Raw genomic sequence first — 11,588 nt, forward strand, 5'->3', positions numbered from 1 at the left:
CTGGCGTGGGGGAGGTGGCAGCTCCCAGGCTGGGCATCGACGGCAGAGACCTATCTGGGGGAGCCAGGCCAGAGCAGAGCCCCTTCCTCACCACTGCAGGTGCTCCGAGGTAATAGACAGGCGGCCGTGTCCTGCTCCCTCTTCAAGCTGAGGCCCGTGAAATCTGGCATCAGTAGGTAACAGTGCCACCAAATCTTGGTTCTGTCAACACCAAAACCCATTTTGACTCTTCTCCCATCCTGCCTTTTCGGATGGTGGGCTCCCAGATGGAGATGGCCCAGCCCACTTTAAAAAATAGTGGCTCCCTCTCTCCATTGAGATTTCACCAGCACCTCCACGCTGAGGTGTGTGGGTGTGTCTGGGAGGAGAGGGACAGAAGTCTTTGTGTCTTCTAACTGGCTTAACTAACCTTATTTCTTTTGTCTTGTCCTGCTTGAATCTGTAAATTGCCCTTTGGAATCTTCTGTCATCCTATATGGGCCACTGGTAACATCTCTAAAGTGCCTCCCATTCTGACTTCTGCAGCAAAGTAACAGTGATTTGTCAATTTCTGCCAGGTCTAGATATGTCTCTGCCTCCTTGCTTTCTGCCCCTGGCTTCCAAATCCAAGCCTTTCATAAGATACGTGGCTCCCGCATCACCTCAGAAAGTGAAATGGGAAGCAGAAATCTTTTTCTGTTAGCTGCTCCCTTTTTCCCTTTCCTTTCCTTGGTGCAGATGTTTTGTTTCTGCCTTTCCGTGCAATGGAAGATTTTTCTGTGTGAGCTGCCTGGCATTGGTGGCTCACAGCAGCCTCTGTGAGGCTTTTCTGGGCCAGCCCAGCGAGTGGCCTTTCTGCCAGCAGTGGGTGGTTCTCTGTGACTGTTGCAGGTGGTGTGTTGTCCCCCCTGGAGCTGTGTGATGTGAACGGCGATGGGCTCCCCGACATCCTCCTTGTCTTCACTGCCCTGATGAACGCCAGTGTCATGGGTAAGCACTGCAGCCCCTTTCCATGTCAGTGTGGACCTTGGCGTGTCCACCTTGTGCTCAGGAAGAGTTCCTGCTGCTGCAAATCCCCTGCACTGCTCTCTGCAGAAGTCCTTAGCGTGGCTGACGTGTTCTGCCTGTGCTTTGCCAGGCTGCTCATAACTTCCATTGCAAGCCCATGCTCCCATAGCTTTTGGGTCAGTGTCATGTACTTCCCCTTATTTCGTCTTGGAGCAAGACTATCTCTTTGTCCTGTATTTGTGCACACTTGGTTTGGGGACAGATAAATCAGCAAGCACTGCTCTGCAGATAGCAGTGGGGAATAAGTGGTGTCTTGTCCCACCTTGTCATCTCTCAGAGCCCTTTACAAAAGAGCTCAGTCCAACTACCTCCATTTTACAGGCACTGAGGGGGAAGCACAGAGAAAGGAAGTGGCATGAGAAGGGTCACAAATGGGATTCAGTGGGAGAGTTTTGACTCTTTCCTGATCTGTGGGCCAGTGTCCTGCTCGTGACCAAGGGTAGTCGGTGACAGGACCAGTGATGGTAGGGCTGACTGCTGGAGAGCTTTGGTTCTTCTGAACTAAGCACTCACTTGCCAGCAGGGAGCATTATGGATTTTTTTTTTTGGCAGCTGTAGGTCAGTGTTGCAGGAAGCACCCCCACCTTGCTGAATTTTTCTTCAGGTCACTCCGTATACTTGCCAGGCTCCAAATCATTGTTAATTCACAGCTAACAGACTGAATGGTGGTGGGGAAGCTGCTGTGCCCGGCTGTTCAGTGGGTACTGCCCTGCTTCCTCCTGCTGGCTGCTCCTGCTTTCTGTTAACCCTCAGATCCCTCAGGTGGCACAGCAGCAGCCTGCTGGTACTGGCCACTGTGACACAGGGGCTGCCAAGTCTAGTGGCATCTCGCTGCACTGGGCTTCTGAAGCCCTGGAGGCTCCCAGCTGCCTGCTCTTCTGCATCCCTGCCCAGCCTGGCATCACCTGAGGTTACCTGAATCTGCTCAGTCTCAGAGACTTACTCAGGGAGCAGGTGTGCATTGCACAGCCTGAAGGGAACTCCTGTGGGAGCAACAGTCAATTGGAACAGCATAGATCACTTTTTTCTTTACTAATTATTTTGTGCTAGCTGGTGACTTGTGAAAAGCCCTGAGTTACACCAATTGTTTGCATTCAGTGCTTTTCACAATAATAGGACCCATCTGGAAATCTTAAGGAGAGAGCTCTCAAGGTGCCCCTCAGCTGCTGATCCAGAGTTACAAACAACCCAGGACTCCCACACACAGTGGTGTTGCCTTGGGAGTCCCTTAATGTTTCCCACTGGTGCTAGCCATTGTCTTGAAGCAGAGGGGATCAGAAGGGTCAGTCTGGTTTGACAGCAGCATATTTCACTCCAGGAAGTCAGCACAGCTGAGCAGGCTGTCCCCAGGATCTTCGTCCCTCTGTGTCCAGCTGACCATTCTTCGTGCTGTGAGCTCAGGTCCACCCTCCAGGATTGTCTGTTGGCTGATAGCCCGGGTTGTCTGGAGGTCACTGCTAGGCTCTGCAGGCAGAGAAGCTCAGCCACAGGGTGGGATTTCACCTTTACTTCCAGGCAATGTGGATGTGGCTGTCATGAACCACTCGGCTCTAGGAGCTAGAACTGAAACTCAAGTGCAAAAGGCAGCATGGATGTAGCCTTTGATGCCAAGGGATTTCACTCTTTCTTTCCTGCCTCTTCCAGGTGTCTCTAGGCCCTCTGTAACTGTGGTGGCCCTTTCTGGTATGAATGGCAGCACTCTGTGGTCCATCCAGCTTCCAGAGGAGACTCGGAGTGTGCAGTGCAAAGGGCTGTCACTGGGGGCACCTGCAGAGCCTGTCTGCCTTGTTACAGGAACATCAAAATTCCTCAGCCTCCTCAGTGCTTCCACAGGTAAAGTCAACTACCAGCATATTAGAAATCCACTACTGCTTTTTTGTTTTCTCTAAAGGACTAATAAGCATGAATGGTTCAGTGCTGGCACTTCATGGGGGCTGTAACATAGTGACACGCTGGAAGAAGTCAAAACACTAATGAGTTTCTAGTTACACAGGATAGGACAATCCAAACCATTGCTGCTCTGTGGCAGCACCTTCATCCTACCATCTCAGAACATTTCAAAGTATTAATCTTACTCTGTAGCATCCCTGTGGCATAAAAGATGTGTAAGGTCTGTTCTCATCAGCATTGAGCTGTTGGTACAACTCAGCACCTACCTAACAGCACTGAGAGCTAAACACTGCTCTTGGAGAAGTCATATATGATGTGCTGCAGCCAGGAAACCTTCCAGAGAAATAAGATCCATAGAGAATTTGAGGTGAATGAATATTGCATTTCTGATCACTTGGTCATGTACCCCTCTGTTCTGTTTGCTGTTTGTTCCACCACATCAGTTCACTGCAGAGCTGTTCATAGGGAGGGGATGGGGACAGCCCTGGGGTCAGAACAAGGAATGGAGTTGTGTGAGAAACCTTGGGTCTGAGTGGCACATCCAGTCCATGAGCAGTGGCACTTACCTTCCAGGTGCTTTAAGGCAGCAGGTGACTTGCAGTGTTTGTCAGGCAGGGGCAGATGCTGTTCTGCACAGCAGCAGCAGCAGCAGCAGCACTGAAGCATTTTTAAACTCTGACTGGAAAAGCAGAAGCATTGGCAAAAGGATCATGGAAAAGTAAAAGCACTGAATTTCATTTTGCTTTTTTTGGAGTGCTTGTTTGCCAGTTTGCAGAACAGGTTTTGCTGAGTTTCCAGCTGGGCCCATGCTGGACTGCTGAACTGTTTGACACTGTGTCTGTCTGCTAACATGCTTTCACCCCGAGGTGGAAGGAGCATGCCATGCTGGAGTGGCTGTTTGCTGCTGGGAATTGAACTGAGACACAGCTTTGCACTTTGAATATCAGAACTGCCCATCTGTTCCCTTCCCTGGCACCTGCCTGTGGGCTTCCCTGCTGGCTGAGGAAACAGCAGCTGTCCTGCAGAGCAGCATTCATTCAGGCTCTCCTTCCAAGCCTCTGCTGTTTCAGAAATTGCTCTGGGTCTGGGTCTTTACAGAGAGATGCTGAGAAGGAAGCACAGCAAGACTTGATGCATGACTCAAGAACAAACTGCAGGCATGCTGTGGGAAGAACTTTGCTTCCCACTGTAGCTGGCCCCAGTTTGTAGGCTGGTCTTTCCTCTTCTCAGAGAATGGGGAAACAACGTCTCTTGCTCCCTCCTTCCAGAAGGTTCTGTGGAACCCTCTGTGGATGCCTGCTGGTTTCCCAGGTGCTGCAGGTCTGTTCTGTCCTGTTCCTCCCACAGGCAAGACCATCTGGACACTGAACCCCATCCACCTTTCGAGTGGGATCCTGGCTGCACCGGCTGCAACGCTTCCGGATGTGGATGGAGATGGGATCAGGGATATCATAGTCCTGGCTCTCAAAGAGATACAGGTACCTCATATCCCTCCTCCAGATCTGCAAGGACCTTGGCTAGCTAGAGGGTGAGCAGGGAGCCTGATTCAGAAAGGCTGTAGCAGGAACTGCAAGAGCCCCTGATTTTCCTTCCCTTAGATCTCCCTGAAAAGGACCCTTTGTCTGTCAGTAGGCCAGAGCAGTGGGACTGTGTGCATTGCTGGTCAGCTGGGAGTGAGCTGAAGGGTCACTGTTTAGCCCTGGTGAGACTTGAGAAGTTTCTGGGTTTGATCCATGAAGGCTTGAAGTGAGAGTTTAGCAGCAGTGTAGGGAGCCATGTTGAGATAGGTCTCTGGAAAAAGGAGCATTCTGCTTATCTAAAATGTTTGTGTGATAAATTCAGATGCAGGTTTCCTCTGTGCTCATCCCTCCCCACAATTCTGGCATTGATGTGGGTAGAGAAGTTCAGGTGTTTGGAGTCCCTTCTATCTTTCACTCATTTGCAGTCAAGAGACAAGCATGAATGCAGGATGCCCAGGAAGCCAGAGTGAGAGAAAGAAAGGGACAGCCAGCTAGACTTGCTGTGTGGGGAAGGAGCAGTGGGGCTTCACACTGTGGGGACTGGGGAGGATCCTGGGAGCAAAAGTGCATGAAAGCACTGCTAAAAATCTCTCCATCTCTCTCTTTGCAGCCTGATGTGTTTTTCATCTTGGTGTCAGGAAGGACTGGGACTGCTTTGGGTGGGCCTGTGAAGTATGGCACCAATGGAGAAGGGAAGGTGATCGGCCCCCAAGTCCACGTCACCAGCCGGGGAGCCATCTACATCCTGTTTGGCTTTGGTGAGATGCACCTCGTGTCCCCCCACTTCACCTGACTGAGGAGGTGTGCATTTGAGCTGAGCTGCCCCAGAGATCCCTGGGGTGTTCCTGCCATGCCTCCTGCTGTAGCATCTGGGAGCAGAGGGGATGGGGACGAGTCTCACTGGCACAGTGTGGAGAGTGCAGGAGCACTGCTCTGCTAGCCTGGAGTCCCTCAGGGCTTCCCAAGGGCACGTCATGCCAGGGGAATGAGCTCTGGGCAGCTTTTCCCTTCTACCACAACTGCAGTGGTCCCAAGGACCCTCCGTGCTACTGGGGAATTAACTTTTGCAGGCAGGACTCTTCACCTCTCATCTTCCTGGCAGGTAATGTTCAAGCAGTGGCCCTGAGGGACATCTTCAGCCAGGCCAGGAATCGGGATCGCTTCCCTGCAGGGCTGGAGCAGGAGGAGCCCGAGTGGGAGAAGCGCAGAGCTGCCAACCTCTCAGAGCTCATTGACATCTACAGGTAGGAGGTGGACTTGTCTGGCTTCTGTTAGGAGGGGAAGAGAAGGATAGGCACCTCTTAGTGCTCCTAGAGATGGTCCCTTCTGCTTCAGGACTGTGCTTTTCATTGTCTAGTTCTTACCAGTACTCTGGGGAACCAACTGTTTCCTCCCTGTCCTGTGGGTGTCCTAGCAGAAGAAGTGCAGAGTGTGATAAAAGGGAGTCCTTTGCTTCTCCTGCTCCTTGGTCCTCCACCTCCTGGAGGAATGAAAACCCAGGTGTTCCCAGCTAGTGGAGTCCATTTGGGAAGCTCAGTCTGTGTCCAATGTTGTGGGCCTGGATTTCTGAGCAACTTCTTTACCACCAAATTGTGGTCTAGGTCAGCCTGGATAATAATCAAGGAAGGGAACAAATGTGAACCCAGAAACTCTATGCTGTTTGTACTAACTCAAGGTGTTCAGAAGGCCCCACATCTGAGTGTGGCCCACTTAACTGAGGAGCCTCAAAAGGAAGCTAAGGTCCATCAGTAGGGCAAAGATGGACTTCTCCAAGAATAGCTGAAATCTTAGGTAGGATGAATTTCCAGGTGGACAGGCAGGTGGTGCTGAGAAATGCAGATAGAAGCCTCAGAACCTCCTCTCTGCTTTCCATTTGTCCCAGTGGGGGTGTTGACTTCCTGCAGACGATGAAGGTGCCTGACACAAACTGCAGCAACCTGCTCATCACAACCAAAGAGGGCTTGGTCCTGCTGCAGGGAGAGGACCTGGAGCCCCGCTGGACCCTGGAGCTGCAGAACATCAGCAGGTTACACACTGGGAACATTTCTCTGTCATATTTCTTCCTGTACTGTTTGGTGCCTTTCACTTGGAAGCATATGTGCTCCTTACAAAGCAGCTAAGAATAATTCTGCCAAGTCTGCAGAGAGATCTAAGAGCTGAAGGTGTGCAGACACATAGCTGAGGAGGTGAGGAGTGCAGGGGAGAAGGAGCAGAAGGCTGGAAACCTGAGCTCTGTGCTTGTGAGAGATCATAAATAAGGAGCTTGACTCAGGCACCCAGCACTGATGTCATGGGAATGCCATGGCCCTGGAGCTCAGGGGCTACTGGTGTGTGATTCATCCCATCTGCTGCCCAGGGCTGCCTCTTGCCAGCTCAGTGGAGAGCAGCAGTTCCTTTAGTGATGTTAAGTGTGAGAGAAGGTGTCTGAGCATGGCTCATGGGTCTGAATGTTCCTTGAAAGTTAGAAAGGAGCACTCTGATGGCAGTCAGCACACCATCCATGTTAGGTGTAAGCTTTAAAGTAATACTGCTCACCCTCTAATTTCACATGTGGAAATTAAGTAATTTGCCAGATCTCATGGGTTGATAATAACCAGCAATCTCAGCTTACTCACTATTAAATATTTGCAAAGGGCAGTTGGGCACAGTTGAGGGAAATTATGTGGGAAACAAATTGCTTGCTCTGCTATCTAGAGAAAGAGAACAGACTCCAGCCTCCAGCCTCTCTGGCAACCCATATTCCAGCTTGCTGCACTCCAGACCTGTTTTTTTCTGATTCCACGACCTCCCAAGGACAGTGTACAACATGGACAGGAGCTGCTGCATGGGCACTGAAAAACAATGAAGCAATTCTAGTTCAAGGCTCCTGTGTTAAAGTCCTGGACTGCCTCTTTTTTTCAGAGTGCAGAGAGATGAAATCTGGTAGACTGAGTATATTGTGGACATGCATTTCTTTCAGAGATGAGGGGTTTTTAGGACCTATGGAAGTTCTGCTTAAGCAACACAGGCTGGGGGATGAATTCAGTCTAGGGGTGTCACCCCAGAGTGGACCAGACTGAAAGCCAGTTCCCCATCAGACAGAGCTCACAGGGCACTGAGAGCTGCCCTTCCCCTGGGAAACCTGCCCCCAGCTCAGCCCCTTGGAGACAGCCTCCCAGGAGAACAACCTGGGTGCTGCACATGTGCTGCCTTTCCAGATAGCTTTTGACAAGATCCCTGGAAAACCATAAAGCAGAATTAGTAGTCATAAAACAAGGGTGAAGTTCAGAGACCATGAAATTGAGTAAGCACTCGAAAATTCTGTTGTAAATGGATGTTTCAGATGAGAGAGGATTAATAGCGAGTTGCTGTGGGGATTACTGTTGGCCAGGAATAATTACTGGCCTTCTGCTTCGTTTAAGAAAATGCCCAGGGGATTTTTCAGTTGATTGGTAGCATCTAAAATGTTTTTATCTGTCTGCATTCTGTTTGTGGGATCTGCTGCTGACTGTAACCCAGAAGGGACGTGAGAAGAGGCACCTTAGGAGAGGCTTTAAGTTTGTGCCCATAGGATAGAACTCCCTCCTGCTTCCTTTTGCTGCTGGAGAGCTTTCCAGTACTGCTTTGGAAGCATTGGTTCTGGTTGCCAAAGAAAATGACATTATTTGATGTAGTAAATACAAATAGCCAAGCCACTGCTGTGCTGTGGCATTGCTGTTCAGGAGCCATTCCAGTATGCACATTTCAAAGGGGAAAATGGAGAAAAGTGCAGGAAAAAAATGCTTTCATGCAGAAGGTTTAAGACAGTGGGTTTGTGTGATCAAAGAGAAGCCTGAGAGGTGAGTCCATGAGCATACGTAAGTAATAGGAGCTAACAGGCATTTTAATCTTGCTCTAGCAAGAACAAGTGCCTTGGAGCAAAAGCCATTCATGTTCCAGAAAATGAGAATGCAGGCAAGTTTCTTTGGGTGAGGTTAATCATTAGAACTGACTGTCAGGAGGTGATGAATTCATCTCATCCTTGTGTTTGTGGAGCAAGCCTCAAGGCTGGTAGATCTAGTCAGAGTCAGCCTACTGATGCTTGGTTAATTGGGTGAAATACAACAAATCTGTCATAAACAAGAGGAGGGGGGACACAGTCTGATGATCCTGCCTTGCCATGAGAGCTCTGATTCTGGGAATTCTGAGGGATTGTTTGTGCTTTTTCAGAACCTTGTGTCTAGCTGTGGTGAATTTATGGAAGACAGAGATAAGACTCAGAAAGCCAAAGGCAAATAAGATGGTTAGAAAACAGTTATAATGAGAGAGATTCAAGTAGGAGTGTTGTGTCATCCAGAAGGGAGAGGATGAGAGGGGACTTCATTTAAACTGCTGAAGGTTATAAAAAGGCTTGTAAAAGTGCCAGCAGTAAGAAAACAAAGAATCATGGGCTGACATTAATGGTGAGTATATTAAGAGCCATTTCTTACAGCAAAGGCAGCCTGGGAAATACACTTTCAGCAGGAAGTCAAATCTACTGATGCATTCTGAACGGGCTGGGTCATTTTTTATGACCATGGCAAAGCTGTACAGGTTCTCATGCTAAGGGAGGAGTAACAGAGTCATGTCAGGACGTTTGTAATGTCTGCACAGCCCAGTGAGGGATACCCCCCACACAGACTCTGAGGAATGGCTGACAAGCACCATGGGCTGCTTGATCATTTTTTACTCTCCTGATCCACCAACAAATGGCTCCTGACAGTCAGGACAGTTCTGAGCAAATGAGAGATCTTATTTAGCATGGCAGATCTGCCTTTTTAAGAGGCAGAGTGGAGGATGAAAGCAACTGTGCTACCTCCATCTGAAACTCGTGGTTTTCTGCTGTGGGGCTGAGTGTTGCTTTTTTTCCAAATTTCCAGCCAGCCTGTAGCAGGTTTCTTCAATGCTGACCAGACTCTGGACTTCATGCTGCAAGCACGGACTGGGGATGGGAACAAGAAGGTAAAACAAGAGGAGGCAAGGAGGGCAGTGGCAGCACAGGAGGGAGGGAGGTGGGGCAGAAAGGGACAGGCATTCCCTGCTCCTTGCTCTTCCCAGTTCTGGGGCTGATACTCATCCCTGCGTGGCCACAGGGGTGCAAAGGGACAGCACAGGCCGTGGCTCTGCAAGGGGGTCTCTGCACGCCCACCCCTGGGCATCCATTAATGCTGGCCCTCTCCCTGCCCTGAGGTGGTGGTGGTGGATGGCAGGTCTGGCCTCCCCCTTTGGAAGCAGGAGCTCCCGTGGCAGAAGCAGCAGCTCGATGCACTGTCAGTCATGACCCTGGACAAGAAGTCTGTTTTCCTCTTCTGGGCTGATGAAGCACAGCCTGTGTTACAGAGCTGGGTAAGTGTGTGTCCCTCCTGCACGTGGTTCCTCTGTGAGGCACATCAGCCTGTCCTTTATCTCCAGTGCAGCTGAACTCTACACCTGCCATACAGGAAGGCTCTCAGGGACTTCTCTGCCTCCTGCTTTGACACTGACTTCTGTGAGCACAGGAGTTGTTGTGTGTCAGTTCCTCACCAGAGGCCTTTGTTTGTGTCCACAAACCCAAAACTTTCTGTGTGAATTACATTTGTTTTCTGCAACACTGAGGTGTTTTTACTGCAGATTCATTCCCAGCCCCAGGGCACTTCTCTGCACAGGCTCACACACATCAGCAGGGAGACTCCATCTCCCAGCCTGTAGCTTTGCCCATCAGGCTGGCTTTGACAGAGCCAGATCTCAGCCTCACCAAACAAGCTGTGGAGCAAATTCTGTTCTAGTAAAAAAGCTTTGAAGGATTTCATGTCTTTAAAACCGTAAAGCTTTTGATTCCCTCATCTATATAAAGACGGAAAACTTCTTTATTTCTTTGGCCAAGCCAGACTCCTCTTTGCTAGCCAGCTGCAACATTTTTGTCTGTCCTTCACTCCAACAGCAACCTGCTCCTAGACCTGAGCGCCCAGGGCTGCACCACCTTTATCTCCTCCATCCTGTGTTTCCTACAGTCCTTTTGGACCTCACCAATGCAACAGACAAAGTCATTGCTTCAGCAGGTGAGTACAAATGGAGGAGAAACTGCCTAGGCTAAAAGAAATGTGGAGGGAGAGGTAGCTGTGAGAAGCAGGGGGGAGTCGTTGTGTCTTTAAAGGGAGCACCTGAGATCTGCCACACACAGGCCTTCTACAAAGGTCAAACAGTAGCTACTGAGATGTGGGATGGGAATCTCTGAAAGTGAAGTGCATTACTGGAACATGCATCTCCTGTGTCAAGCTCAGAAACATCACCTGGAACCACACCTAAATTTCTGACCTAAATTTCAGTTTGCTTCCATGGGAGATGTTTAACTTAAAGTCATTTTCCCTTTTTAACCAAGGTAATGCAATTATAAAGTCAGGCTGAATGTACCCTCAGTCCAGTGGATGTTCTGAGTGAGTAAAGACTGTAAGATTTCTTTTGGAAGAAGTGGAGTCACTTACTCCTCACCAATATTTTCTTGCCTTTTTCTGTTGGCCCAGTGGGAATTAACGATCTCCAGAAGGATGCATTCCACATCACTGTGACAACTACTGCAAGCTCTGACAGACAGCCAGGACTCCTCTGGGTCAGCAAACTGGGCCTGAAGTGGGCCCTGCTGAGGCAGGGGCGGATGGTGTGGCTGGGGAGCAGCACCCCCAGGGCCAGCCGGGGCGAAGTGAGGCGTGTCCTGGCACGCCTGAAATTCCTCGACTTTCCTCAGAAGGTGAGCTTGTGGAGAGAGCCCTAATCCAGTCCAGGCCTCTGGAAACAGCTCATCTCCTCACTGCAGACACGGTGAGGTGCTCCTGGGGATGCAGAGAGACTTGGCAAGCTGACTGGCTGCCCCTTTGGCATAAGCTGGACAGAGTGTGAGAGCCAGCTGTACCTGGGCAGCTGGACAAGGAGGGGAGCTTAGGAAGAACCAGGAATGGTTATCCTAAGGGACTGAGGATCCCAGTGGGGACAGAGAAGTGGGACAGAGATCACTTGTTTTGACATGGGGAAACCAGGCTCCTCTATCTATTGAAGCCCAGGTTCAGCTGCTGACCTGTCAGTTATCACTTTGCTCTATCAGACTGGATTGTGGTAGGCTTTGGCTTTAGTTTTTGTTTGCCTTTCCTTCTGCAGCTGTAG

The 11,588-nt window shown here is 50.1% G+C and overlaps 1 protein-coding gene across 1 annotated transcript in view; it reads left to right on the forward strand.

Annotated features, from left to right (window-relative positions):
• The window catches only part of KIAA1467 (KIAA1467 ortholog), a gene marked incomplete at its 5' end in the record, with an annotated part of 12,058 nt that extends 470 nt beyond the window's left edge, over positions 1 to 11,588 (forward strand). The window contains 11 exons of the mRNA XM_008943200.1: positions 871 to 969; positions 2,692 to 2,880; positions 4,285 to 4,415; positions 5,068 to 5,215; positions 5,560 to 5,701; positions 6,340 to 6,483; positions 9,335 to 9,416; positions 9,645 to 9,800; positions 10,375 to 10,492; positions 10,955 to 11,178; positions 11,583 to 11,588. Of these exons, the coding sequence (XP_008941448.1) occupies positions 871 to 969; positions 2,692 to 2,880; positions 4,285 to 4,415; positions 5,068 to 5,215; positions 5,560 to 5,701; positions 6,340 to 6,483; positions 9,335 to 9,416; positions 9,645 to 9,800; positions 10,375 to 10,492; positions 10,955 to 11,178; positions 11,583 to 11,588 (1,439 nt within the window). The remainder of the gene's footprint in view (positions 1 to 870; positions 970 to 2,691; positions 2,881 to 4,284; positions 4,416 to 5,067; positions 5,216 to 5,559; positions 5,702 to 6,339; positions 6,484 to 9,334; positions 9,417 to 9,644; positions 9,801 to 10,374; positions 10,493 to 10,954; positions 11,179 to 11,582) is intronic.

This window comes from Merops nubicus, unplaced genomic scaffold (assembly GCF_000691845.1).
Source record: "Merops nubicus isolate BGI_N331 unplaced genomic scaffold, ASM69184v1 scaffold31276, whole genome shotgun sequence".
Lineage (NCBI taxonomy): Eukaryota > Metazoa > Chordata > Aves > Coraciiformes > Meropidae > Merops > Merops nubicus.